The sequence below is a fragment of the Saccostrea cucullata genome, unplaced genomic scaffold (assembly GCF_032062105.1).
Source record: "Saccostrea cucullata isolate Sc308-1 unplaced genomic scaffold, CSIRO_AGI_Scuc_v1 ctg302, whole genome shotgun sequence".
In the NCBI taxonomy this organism is placed as follows: Eukaryota; Metazoa; Mollusca; class Bivalvia; order Ostreida; family Ostreidae; genus Saccostrea; species Saccostrea cuccullata.
Genome location: NW_026923913.1, coordinates 127,871 through 141,092, shown reverse-complemented (window position 1 = coordinate 141,092; position 13,222 = coordinate 127,871). Strand labels below are relative to the sequence as shown.

General features: G+C 35.6%; 1 protein-coding gene across 1 annotated transcript; it reads left to right on the top strand.

Moving 5' to 3' along the window:
* Positions 1–567: 567 nt before the first annotated feature.
* On the top strand, positions 568–12,230 carry LOC134265243 (uncharacterized). The gene is made up of 7 exons (XM_062747491.1): positions 568–2,176; positions 5,689–5,814; positions 6,360–6,517; positions 6,687–7,532; positions 7,797–9,233; positions 10,133–10,421; positions 11,288–12,230. The coding sequence occupies exons 1-7, from the start codon at positions 1,903–1,905 to the stop codon at positions 12,190–12,192; spliced, it is 4,035 nt and encodes a 1,344-aa protein (XP_062603475.1). The 5' UTR covers positions 568–1,902; the 3' UTR covers positions 12,193–12,230.
* The last annotated feature ends 992 nt before the right edge of the window (positions 12,231–13,222 follow it).

Genomic DNA, 13,222 nt, shown 5'->3' with positions numbered 1-13,222 from the left:
GTGGAGCCCCCCCCCCCCTTCAATTCTTGGGGTTGTTGGACATAATATCCTAAATTACATTTGTTGAAGTTATTTATCATTTTAAGTATACAAATTAAAGAGGAAAATATAATTTATAAGTTACTTATTAATAATTGCATCGTATAGTGTATACCATATGAAATGCGTACAAAAATTCCAAAACAAAATAGAATACCTACATATATGACAATTTACATACACAGATAGATGTATTTTAATTTTTATTACCGAATACATGCAGATCTATATTCTTTTAATTTGATAGTATACACTTAATATGCACTCCGACTTTGAGAATTCAGACCTCAATAATACAAATTTATAATACTTTAAAAAAAAAACAACTTTGATTGTCTCATGTAAAAAATTGTATCATAGTTTTTTTTTTTTTTTTAATAAATTGAATACAACTATCATTAACAAACTCCTGTTGAGCACCAAGTTTAGCAAACAGTAGTGTATAAGCTGTAGTCCATTTAAAAATCGACCAAGGATCGGCTAATTGGTTTAGAGATATCAAGTCATTCACTATTTTGTGTACTTTGTAGATATAAATTCAAGATAAACTCGACTAGAAATTTAAAGGTAATGAAAAAGAATGTCAAAAATGGAATGTTGTGTGAAGTGTGCGATGTGTTGACACTTAAATGTCTTGATACGCTCCCCTGTCACGCTTGACTGATCAGTTATGAATGCATATATGGATGATTGCTTTATTCTACGGAATGCAATCCTTTTCAACTTCACGGATGACCTATTCTCAGGGGAAAAAGATGATCGCGAAGTGAAGTCTGAAGCAACACACGTCTGTAATTTCTGAAGTTCAATATATTGATCCGACCCTACAACAGGTGGCAGGACAAGACTTACCTGTTGTTTACAAAATGTTATCTACCTGTATATAGCGAGAGTGGCGATATGATGACATCTTTTTTGTTGTCATTTTAAAATGTTGCTTTGTTTTGGCGTTGAGGATGAGTGATTTCAGCAGAAGGTACAGAGACCGCGCGTAAGATATAATGATCCTGTAATGATGGACCCGTGACCTCGTGTTTGGCAGACGATCAGTCTGATTCCGTCCTGTTTAGTGTATCTTAACTGTTTCTTCTGTGATGTCCAGTACTTGTAGACAGACAATGGTCACAAGAACGCGGATCTAAGGAAGTAATTTATGACATATACTGGATTGGGTGTATATATGTATAACAAATATTGGATCGTGTGTGTGTTGTTATTAATTAATGAGCTAAAGATGGAGTTAATTAAATGGCCTTGTGTTTACATAATAGTCTGAGGTCTTTTTAAAACGTAAACAAGAGAGTCGATCTTCTTATTCGCAGTTTGTCCTTTCTTGTACTCGGTAGGAACCCAGGTTTTTCGTATTTGGATTCTAACACTGAGTACCTGTGTGTTCGGTTCTACTGTGTTACACGTTTTGTGCTTCTCGGTACTGTCAATGTGAAATCGGATTAACTTCTGTGTGTATACTGTCAGATAATTAAACTGTGTCTTCTGAATTCTTGTACGTATTGATGTAATAATTAGACATGTCACAATACGAGTACTCAATTGCACAAGTCATGGGTATGGATTATATCTTACATAGTACGAGGACAAAATGAAAATATCCCTGTAATTTATCTTTGAGAGTAACTGTTAATGACAGCTCCTCCTGACAACAAAAGACTACCGCAAATATGAGAGGGACTTATTCCAATGCGTTAAGGAAGAAATGTGACAAATGATTGTTGAAATAAAGGATGGTGTACGTTGTATTTAGATTGTATTAACTGTATCCCAAGTAATGCGGAAGCGATAAGTACAACGTCCATCCCAGTAAAACATTGGGATGAGATTTTTACCGAGAGAGATTCTTAATTGATGCACACTATGACGCAATTCCTTTTGTTCGTTCTTATTTTCCTGGTTTGTTTTGTGTTTGTCCCAGTATCCTGTTACCAGCAATGTCATGCGAATCCTCTGGTTATAAATCCCACTGCGCAGGTGCGGTTTGCCGTAGTGAGCAGCATCCGCCAGAGCACGAGGACGGAGGAATGTTATAAAGTATCCCAGAATGCAGTTCAATACTTGGCTGCAATAGAATGGGCCGTCAATGTCATCAACTCTGCAGGTTATCTGAAGATTCTGTCTTTAGGTACGTAATCCCAAGCTGTAATACTGAATGTGTAGCATTGAATACAATCCCTGTATAATTGAGTACATACATGTAATAATGCAATCCTTGTACGTGTTGTAATATAATGCAATCAGTGTAACATTGGGTACATAATAATGCAATCATTGTAACATTGGGTACATAATAATGTAATCATTGTTTATTATGTACCCAATGTTACAATGATTGCATTATTATGTACCCAATGTTACAATGATTGGGTACATAATAATGCAATCATTGTAACATTGGGTACATAATAATGCAATCATTGTAACATTGGGTACATAATAATGTAATCATTGTAACATTGGGTACATAATAATGCAATCATTGTGACATTGAACATATAATAATGCTGTCCTTGTAATGCTGAATTCATGATAATACAATCCATGTAATGCTGAAAAAATAGTCAGGTGAAATATTTGATCCGTGTTTTCTTTTTTACGTATTTCAATTTTCAAATAAAATTCAGTAAACGACAAAATTAATTTATACAAACTGCTTTCCTGTTACATCTACATATACGAACCGCCTACGAACAACACCTTACACTGCATCTAATTGCATATTATCTCCTGTTTACTTTTCACCATGAAAGAGGTTAATCATGTGTACATGCACAGTAATGATCTTAAAATGTAAGCAGAAATTGAAGAATACGTGTACTTTGAGATACGTATCTTATTCTGTTACATTAGCTGTTCTGAAAATCATTCAATTTGCCCACTACTTTTGTGTTTATGACAAAATTCATCATACAAAAACACAATTCTATATTTGGCTGTTCCTACAGATATTGATTTCTATCAAATTATCTATGTGGAGCCATTATCTCCGAGTTTGTAACATTTAAGTTATCTTTACATTAATAAAATGTCGTTAAAGTAAGACCGAACTGTAATGAAATAACTTATGCTCTGTTCAGATATTCTGAACATTTATAAAAAGTAAGATCGCCTCCCTGATAAAGCTGGATAGAGTGACAGGACTTTCTATGGGCGAGGACTTAGTGGTATGGAAATCCTTTATGAGCCATTCACCCGAGAATTAAACACCCCATTCAGATAGCAGCGACACAGTAGACTATAGTAGATCGTAGTACATACCTTTCTCCAGTGTGTCGATAATTGTATCTTTGGCATTCAAATCTGCACTAAAATTCATTTGTTCTTTTTTCATTCATCTGTCCACCAATTAAAAAAACACGATACTCCTTAACTAACGAATCTTATGAGGATTCCTTTTAATTCAAGAATTTGCATATCAAAAGATTTTTATTCAGGCACGTAGCATCGTTTTTGAAAGTGGGGGGGCCAACCATAGAAAAATTTGTTTTACTTGCCTGAAAAAGTTGACAAGCAAAAAAAAAAAAAAAAAAAAAAACGAAAATTAAAGGTTTGCCCAAACTCGAAAATCCTATTTTGTGGGGGGGGGGGGGGTGGGTTAGTGGCCAACTTTTTCGAAGCCAACTTACTATCACTTCTAATTTTTTCCCTACAATCCTTGACATCACTATACTATCGTAAAAAGTGGGGGGGGGGGCCAACCGTCCTTTCATTGAACATTTACTATAGTAAAGGTAATGTTGGGGAAAAAAGTGGGGGGGCCAGGCCCCCCCAGGCCCCCCCCGGATGCTATGTCCCTGTTATTTTAAGATAATTAAGTTTAACATACATGTAGATCTGTAGCACACTGGGTTTGAAAACAGAGAGATGGACGGCACTACGTAATAAAGAAATTCTGAAAGTAAATCATCAGAATGTAACTTTGGGGGAGTTGCGGATTAAACATCGGTACCTTCAATATTATAGAATAAATGGCATTGTCCTTGTTTTGCCATGGAAAATCAAAAAAATGTGTCCGATCAAAAAGTATAATATAGAAGATGCACAAAAGCACTTTGTAACAAAGATTCTTTGAAAGTCTCTTAAATTTCAATCAGAGGAGTTGTGGATAAGAGATGCGTTACATGTGCCCAAAAGCGTTCAAAACGGATGGAAACCCCCATTTACTATCACTATACCCCCCCCCCAGCTTTTCAAGCCGGGGACATAAAAAGGCCAGGAAAGGTTTTTATTGAGAGGACACAATTGCATATAACTACATATGTAGTTATGTTTTCTAAAGTATTCTATATATCGGCAAAATAAGTGCCACCAGGTTCCTACGGACACGAATCTATCGTTATACTACCAAGGTATTACAATATTTATGTCAATATGGTATAATATTTTTATACCATAATATTTTTAAATGGGACACGGATTATTTTACGTTTATTTCAAAATACAAAGAGGACGATACAAGGTCAGCGTCAATGTCAAACTTGCTCCTAAAATATTTCAAATTTTTTAATCACAATTATATGTTGTTAAAAATGAGAAATACTTTAGAGGCCGGTGCTGAAAATGTAAAATTTTCACTTAAATCAATATTTATTTATATATCAATTATTCAACAATTATTCTAATTCTATACCACGTATCACAGATGTTTATCGTTTTAAACTTTTAATTCAATTCATTGATAAAATTATCATCTTAATTACTACAAGAAAAAAAAATCTGCTGTATATTGTTTAATACTGTCCGGTGTACCGAAGATCTGCCTGTTAAGTATTTATAAAGCTGTAATGATAAAATCGCTATCAAAATAAAAATGTACAATATATTAGACATTATATTAAGTATAAAACTATAAAATATAACTAAGGAAAATGTTCTAATTGTTGAATTCTATAAATATATTTTCCCAACTATAATTTTCTCAAATCTCTCCTGGTATCCGACCAGTAAACACCAACTATACTACTGTAGATTTAATTTTCTGTTCATCTTTTCTATCTATTAAACCTTTATAGTAACCCTGTAAAGCTTTGTAGTAATCATTAATTTCCGTTTATACATGTAGAACTTGTTTTCTCCACGTAGTGTTGATGTATGAGGTGATATCGATGGTGTATTTCTAAAATGAGACAAATTATTTACAAATAAGTTCATGAAACAAGGCTGTAAGCAGTCTCATGGAAAGTCAGTATTTTGTTAATTCTATGGTCAATGCAATGAAAGTCAGCAAGTACAATTTATCAGAAAATCGAATGTTGACGCTTTTCGTGCATGCAAGATGTCAAAGCATTACTTTTACACTGAATTGTCTACGGATATTTCTATTTGCCCTATCATGACAAGGAGCTCATGGCGAATGTGATCATTCGAAATGAGATGTTTATTCCTCCATGGCTCCTGATCCTACCTTACATTTCATGTGCATAATGCCATCTAGTGGGATTTAATGAATATCAAACTGTGTTATTAAATGTGATGACACCTTGGTCTAGAATTCGATTTGTACGTTATGTTGTAGGTTTTGCTTTTAATAACGGTTACAGTGTGTTTTAGAGTTTGATCAGTTTTAAGCAGTAAGTGGGATTTGATGAATATTAAGTTGTATTAAAGAATCTGAAATGCTTTGGGATTGCTTTGTAGGATTTGATATATATGACGATTGTGGCTTAGATAGGCTCAGCACATACAGCGCAATGAATGCAGTCAGTGCAGAATTCCCATCTTTGCTGACCAGTTGTGGTAGCAATAGGACTATTCCCAACTTAGGTAAGCACTCCAGTACTGATTAGCAGTGTCAACAACAGGACCATGCCAAACGTATGTAGATAGCTCTGTACTAAATATCAGTGTCGACAACAGGACCATTCTAAACTTAGGTAGATAGCCCTGTACTGATTTACTATGTCGACAACACTATCCTCAAGTGAGCATCCATATGCTAATATAACTAGCAGTGTCAACAACAAGGTCCTTCTCAGCTCTTTTTTTGTTTTTGTGCTGATTAAAGTATCCAGTAGCTGGACTTCCTCCAACTTAGATATATATTTTCTAGCACTCTTCGCACAGACCAGGTTTTTCATAACAGGATCATGGTCTCTTTTACCTGAACAGCAATTTGAATAACATGACAATGCTTATTTTGTCTTCAGGCACAAATGTGTTTCTATATTTTTTAACATAAAACAGACCTTGTTTTCCAGTTTTTACCAATAAATAAATGTTATACTTACTAGTATTATATTCACTTGTACGAACATTATATTTATATTTGAAAATGATTCTTCTTAATTGATCATTCTTTCATTGTGAAGGCATCCTTGGTACGTCAAGGAGTCAGACGTCCTCCAGCATTGTAAAGCTACTGGACGGAACCAAAATACCCATGCTGAGCCCCTTTGCTTCTCTCCCGGAGCTCAGCAACTATGACAACTTCTTGCGGACAACACCCAGTGACACAGAACAGGTCAAGGTAGGAAAGAAAAGGGAGCCCTTTTTCAATATTTCTAAATTTGAAATTTGGAATAATACAAGCTCACTTGAAAATTAATAAAGCAAACTAGAGATTCGGGCGATTTAAATAATGTTTTCCTCTATTACAAAGCTAATGTTGATTTGGAATAATTACGATTGCATTGCAGGCAATTGTTCAGTTGCTTTTGGAGCTGAGATGGACGTATGTGGCCGCTATACATACAAATGACAATTATGGTTTCAGTGGGATAAATGAAATTAAGGCTTTAGCAAAGTCTCATAACATTTGTGTTGATGTCGTGGTAAGTGTAGGGTCCTCCGAAGATTTCAGCTCGGATATTACAAGACAAAACTTGTATAACAACCTAGAGCAACAGCAGAATCGTGCTGAAAATAAAAGACTAGGTGTCATCTACTTTGGAAACAAGAATGTGATCAAATCACTATTGAGTCGATTTCGATTGGATAACAAATTCAGTGAGTTGATTTGGATAATGACAGATTTTGTTGGAAGAAGTGAAGACGTTTTCAGTGCATTTGAGGATGTTTCTAGTGGTTACATATCTGTTTCCTCAGCCTCGACGTCAGTCATAGGGGCCAGAAATCACTATGAAGAAAAATGGCGGAATAAGAACTCAGCTTCCAGTGATCCAATCGAGAGATTGTTGAATGAAGTTGGAAACGAGGCTCAGGAGAGTTACCGACTGGACTATGTTCGCCCTGTAGTGGATGCAGTGTTTGCTATGGCAACAGCTTTTAATGATGTGTTCAAGGAGAAATGTCAGAGTTATACAGCAATGTGCGACGGCTTTGAAGAGTATCTGCAGCCTAACTTTTTACAGAAATTGAAAACTGTAGACTTCTCTTATAGTTCACTGAACGCTTCTCAGGAACCAAAGGAACTGATTGAGCAGGACAGAAGAATCCAATTTACTGCAAACGGAGACTATGTCGCCTCAGAATCTACGGCATTATACGACATCAACGTCTTCAGAAATGGACAGTTTGTAAAGGTCTCGTACTAAAACATTAGAACAGTATAGAATTAAAGAACATCTAACATTTTAGCATAATTTGAATTTTCTCTGACAATGTTGAAATTATTAATATTATCAAGCAAAACAATTTTCCTTTCAATTCAATTCTATTCTTGTTTGACACTTAAGTACATAATAAACGAATGTTTAGTTAGCCATACGCATTTATACATTTTAAAATATAAAACTGGAGCAAGATAGTTTTTAACAATTAATTTTTTTCCTGTTTTTTGCCTTTAGGTTGGGGAGTTTGTCAATCAAACACTACAAGTGAACAATTCTTTATTATCCCCATACTCATTCTCGTCTTGTTCTCGTGTCTGCGAGAATTGTCAGATGAAACCAGAAATCCCATACCGTTATTATTATGGCGGAAATAAAAGTCAGGCTATTATTCTGGGAATATTTCCACTTCACACGATTAACGACACGAGTACTTACAGTTGTGGAGAATTAAACACATGGTCTTACTTTGTCTTAGCTGTGGAGGCCTTCTTCTTTGCAGTCAAGGAAATCAATCAAAGGACGAGCATGGATTTTAGTGCTCTAGCGTTTGATGATTGTTACAGTCACAACAGGATATCACTAATTTTATCTCAGTTCTTGTCTGGGAAACTAAAAATTCCAGACGGGAGAGGAAACTTTGTTGACCCTGATAAGATTGTCACAGTGATTGGAGCGGCAGCTAGTGGCGTCACTGTTCCCATGACGTTTCAATTTACGTCATTAGGTATTCCAGTGATCAGCTATGCGTCATCATCGCCAGATCTGGATGACCGAGTCAACTATCCGTATTTCCTGAGGACAGTTCCCAGCGACGTGGATCAGGCCCGAGCGATGATAGAAATAGCCAAACACCTCAAATGGCAATACATTGGTGGGATTCTGTACGTGAACAACAATTATGGAAGTAAAGGGAAGGAACTCTTGAAGCAGTATGCCAATGAGAGTGACATTTGTATTGGCAAAGCTATTGAGATTGAAGAAGGCGAGGATAACTTGTTTGATGTGATCGATGAAATGAAGAGAACCGGTTCTGATGTGTTTCTGTATTTTGGTACGGATGTCCGTTTAAAGTCGTTGTTGGAGAAGATGAAGAAAGACAACTATAACAGTGTTGTGTTCCTGGCGAGTGAAGACTGGGGCGAGAGACAAGATATTCTAGATGAGTTTGGGGATTTTGTGAAGGGTTCAATCACGTCCAAGTTCGAGACTAGGTCGACCGTGGATGGTTTCGGTTCTTATTTAGCCTCTCTCAAACCGAATGTTGAGGCTAGTAATGACTGGTTCAGGGACTTCTGGGCCAACTTTTTCAATTGCAATCCTCCTGGGATGTTTGACAAGACTAAGGACGTCGATTGTCCCGATGACAAGAAATTCACCGATACAAATCTGAACACATTCCTGAAAAATCAGCGCATTGTACACGTCATGAACGCTGTCTACGCCGTGGGAACTGCTATGGAAAAAGTGAAGGATAAACTATGTATGGGAGTAAGTTTCCCGTGTAAAAACATAAAAGGTCACGTAGATGAGGTAGTTACCGAGATCCAGAATGTAGAATTAACAGTAGCTGGGTCGGCCTTCTCTGTGTTCAACTCCAGACGGAATGGAAATGTAGGATTCCAGATTCTCAACATACAGAAGAACGACATCAAATCCTACCAGTACAGACAGGTATAGCGAACCATTGGTTTTTTTAGGACGACCCGCCGCTTCTTAATCAGGAAAATCAAAATCTATAAAAGTTCATAAAATAAGAGGATCTATTTAAAACCTATTTAGTATTTTACATTTACATGATAAGATTTCATTCTGTGATTCTAAATTCACTATGACTTCCTTTCAAGAAAAATCTGAGATTTTTTAATTCTATGTAGAAATGCTGTTTTACTGAAATGCTGAAATTTAAGGTAATTCCACCCTCCTATGATGTCATAGGTTTTTGCAAAAACTGTTATTAGTTTAAATTCATACCTTATAGAAAAATATCTCTTGGAAGAATACTTTACAATAGGTGTAATGATAAATATTGTTTAGTTAAAGAATTTTAAAAATGCATATTTTATATATTTAATCAATTATTCAATCTTTAAAAAATGTTTACAAGGGCAATAACTCCTTCTAAGGTCTCTTCATTCAGGCATTGGCTTTTCTGTAAAATAGTTTACCTGATATTCACAATTCAAAAGTATCTTTTAAGTAGGAAGTATTTAGGAACACTCAGCATTAGAATTATGTATTTTAACCAGTTTTTACATATTTTTCTCAATAATGTTTACAAAAAATGTACAATTTTTATGTTGACATGCACTTCTGTTTATTTATGTTTCACATCTTAAATAATATGGTGACATATACATTTTTTGCAATAAATGGAAAGTTTAAAGTATATTGAATGAGAATAAATGCAGTTTTTGAACTTTGAACCTATAAAATTACGAGGGTAGAAATTCCTTAAGCAAAGGTTCCTTACACATAGGACATTAAAAAAATAATATCGTAAATAAAAATAAATCTTGCTATTTTAAGTTTCCAGTATGTATTAAAATACAAGCCTTTTTTCTGTTTAAAAGGTTGGTGAGTACCGAAATGACCAACTGACCCTGACTTCCGGTTTCCGGTTTTACAACATCAGCGGCAATCCAAGGGCGATAAGAGCTGGTTGTACGGCGGACACATGCTCACACTGTGTGCTCTCCTCTGCGAAAGTGACCACTAATGCGCCACTAGTGACCACAGAGACTGAACCAGAAGCGTTCCGAATGGCCGAGATCATTCTTATCATCTTAATCGGCACTTTGCTCGTTCTTTTCATTTTATCACTGATTGTCATAACCAGATACTTCAAAAGCAAAATGAAAGGTATTTAAACATATTTTGTAATTCTTGACCTTGATAATTAATCAAGTGATGACAGTCACACAGAGTACAAATGTAATATTCAACAGAAATTTATATTCAGTTATGAGTATGATGTTGCGGGTTGTAATTCTTGGCAAGGGCTTAATTCTTCGTTTGATTCAAGAATTTAAATATACCCGGTAACTGCATGATATTGGTGGCTTAGAACAATGAATTCTCGAAATTCTGTCTGTTTTTCATACTTATTTTTAGGTGATAATTTTTACACTTAATAGTTTACAGACTTTTGGTATTTTTTTTCTGATCATGAAAAGGAGCACACGGCGGCTGTGATTGGTTTGTAAGGGATGTTTTCTCCTCCATGGCAAGTCATGATCCCACCTTTAAATATGTTTTAGTGGTCCATGTTTGCTCTGTCGCTGTTTTGTTAATTAATTTTCCATGTTTCTCTATACAGGTTGAATATATATGCTTGGCAAAGTTTGATGATTATGCATTAAAGTATAACTAGAAAACATAACATACTGTAAATCACTTTTTATTCGCGAGAACTTTTTTTTCGCGTAATTACGCGACAGAATGTGCTCGTGAAAATTTAATTCTCGCTATAAAATAGTACTCCGTAGGATTATATAGAGCAGTAACCAAAATTCGTAAAAATTTATGTCTCGCTGATCGAGAGTCAATGAATATCTCGCGAAAATAAGGTGTCGCGAAAATATAGTGATCTACAGTATAATAAATTAAGATACGTTTTTAGGTACCTAGGTAGGCAATTCTTTGCAAATATAATGCTTTTTGCACATATAGGTGCTATGAAAGCACCGAAAAATTCAAGATTATTTTAGCATTAATTTTCTTTGTAGATTTACGGATACGTGTCTTGGAAAATAAGCCAAAAGTTATGTATGTCAACGAAGACCGTTTTTCTGTGTCCAACCCAATACAAAGCGGAAATGGAATCACTTTTCAAAATCCAGGTCATTCCAATGGCTCTGTTATCCCCAGTAACGACGGATCCTCGGGGCTGCGAGGTCATGATAATCAGGCATTTCTCCGAGAAAGTTACAATCACCTAGCTGACGGGTCCGGGAATTCACCCCGAGTCAATCGCTTGGACTACTCCCCACTCTCACAGTACCCCCCAGGCGTTAACCCTGATATGTTAGACCAAAGTGCCGGAAGAGGGCGAACAAAACGACCGAGTGAAAGCCAGGAATTTCGTCCTGAATTACCCCCGAGAGATCACCCGCCGCCACGGAAATACAACAGCAGTTCCTCTCTCGACAGCGGGGGAGCGAACACCCCAACTGTCCCTAAAATGGGGATCACACGCTCAATGTTGGTCAATGGACAGACTTCCAATGACAGTGGAACGCCGTCACCTACAGGACCAAAGACAGGGCGCATGCTCCCTTATATTGACCCAGTTACACAAACTGTGTCACCTTTAGCTTCACCCACTCATTCTTCTTCATCCTCAGGTCAAAGACCTATCTCCTCTCCACCGCGGGGAATATTAAGGACTGTGTCGCCCTCCGACCAAATTCTTTCTCAAAGTTCTCCAGGTGGAGTTCATCGAAAAGCAGCGACAGCAGGAATTCATTCGCATAATGGGAGTGTTTCGCCGGAAGAGATTTCCGCCGAATTCCCGCCACCTCCAGATTTTACACAATTGACACAAGCTTCCGTGCCTCAAACAGCCAAAATAAAGGCGCGGATCAGCAGTAATAGGTCCGCCGAGGAAGCCGCCAGAATATCAAGAGTTTAAATTTATATATATATATATATATATATATATATATATATATATATATATATATATATATATATATATATTTTTTTTTTTTTTTTTAAATTTAGTCGGAACGGATTCAGTTCTACATATCAATTTAATTCAGGATTCAGGAGGAAAATTATTTGGAGTATACCCTGCCAACAAATATAGGGAAAAGATGCATAATAATATTGTTTTCCTTACTGGAAATGTACAGTAGTCACTGTGCCTTTTTTCTTTTTATTTCTACTGTATAACATGATTTGACTTGAAATATATATATTTTTATCTGTCTTTTTATACCTCGAGGAAACTACATATGATGTACTTTTGTTTTGAATGATTTAAAAGAAAAAAAACCAATGCATACAATTGAAATTAGCAAAAAAAAAAATCTTGTGAGATTGGTTAACATGTAGTGCAGTTAAAATTCATGAACAGCTTCTGAAATATTCTTATTGGTGCATTTTAGGTCATATATTTTTTTTAAACAGGGAAAATATAAACATATGAAAGAATTTACCGCAGGAACATGTAAAGTCCCTGTTAGATATATATATGGGAAAAAATAATAATTTTAAGTGTGGCCGACGGCTTAAGTTTTTTAAAGGTCAAGATCTAGTAAATAACTTGAGACTAATTTTTTGGTGCTAGATCCATTATGAATTCATAATCAATTTCAACTTTCTTTTTCCCGTACTTTACGGCTTTAGCAGAATTATGTAGAAAATGTGGTATTTTCATGTCATTCAATTTGAAATCATATGAAAAGTAAACCGGATACCTATAATATTAAATTTGATATCGATTTAAAGAAGAGGCTATGTACATACTAATTACCGTTTTCCGAGAGACTGTATGCAATATGGATATATTTCCTTTGTTGAATACGGAAAAAACTCCCATATTCATGACTGGTTTTCTTAACTTTTCATTGAAAATGACAGTTTAAAATAAAGTTTTTCATCTTGTTTACGATTTTATATCTCAAGTTTGCTAAATCTGTAGGCACCTTTCATTTACC

Excerpts from the sequence above, each read along its gene's own strand:
- LOC134265243 (XM_062747491.1), top strand. The coding sequence starts at position 1,903 with ATGCACACTATGACGCAATTCCTTTTGTTCGTTCTTATTTTCCTGGTT. Across the intron at positions 7,533-7,796 it reads GAAATGGACAGTTTGTAAAG|GTTGGGGAGTTTGTCAATCA; the intron begins GTCTCGTACTAA and ends TTTTGCCTTTAG. Across the intron at positions 10,422-11,287 it reads CTTCAAAAGCAAAATGAAAG|ATTTACGGATACGTGTCTTG; the intron begins GTATTTAAACAT and ends TTTTCTTTGTAG.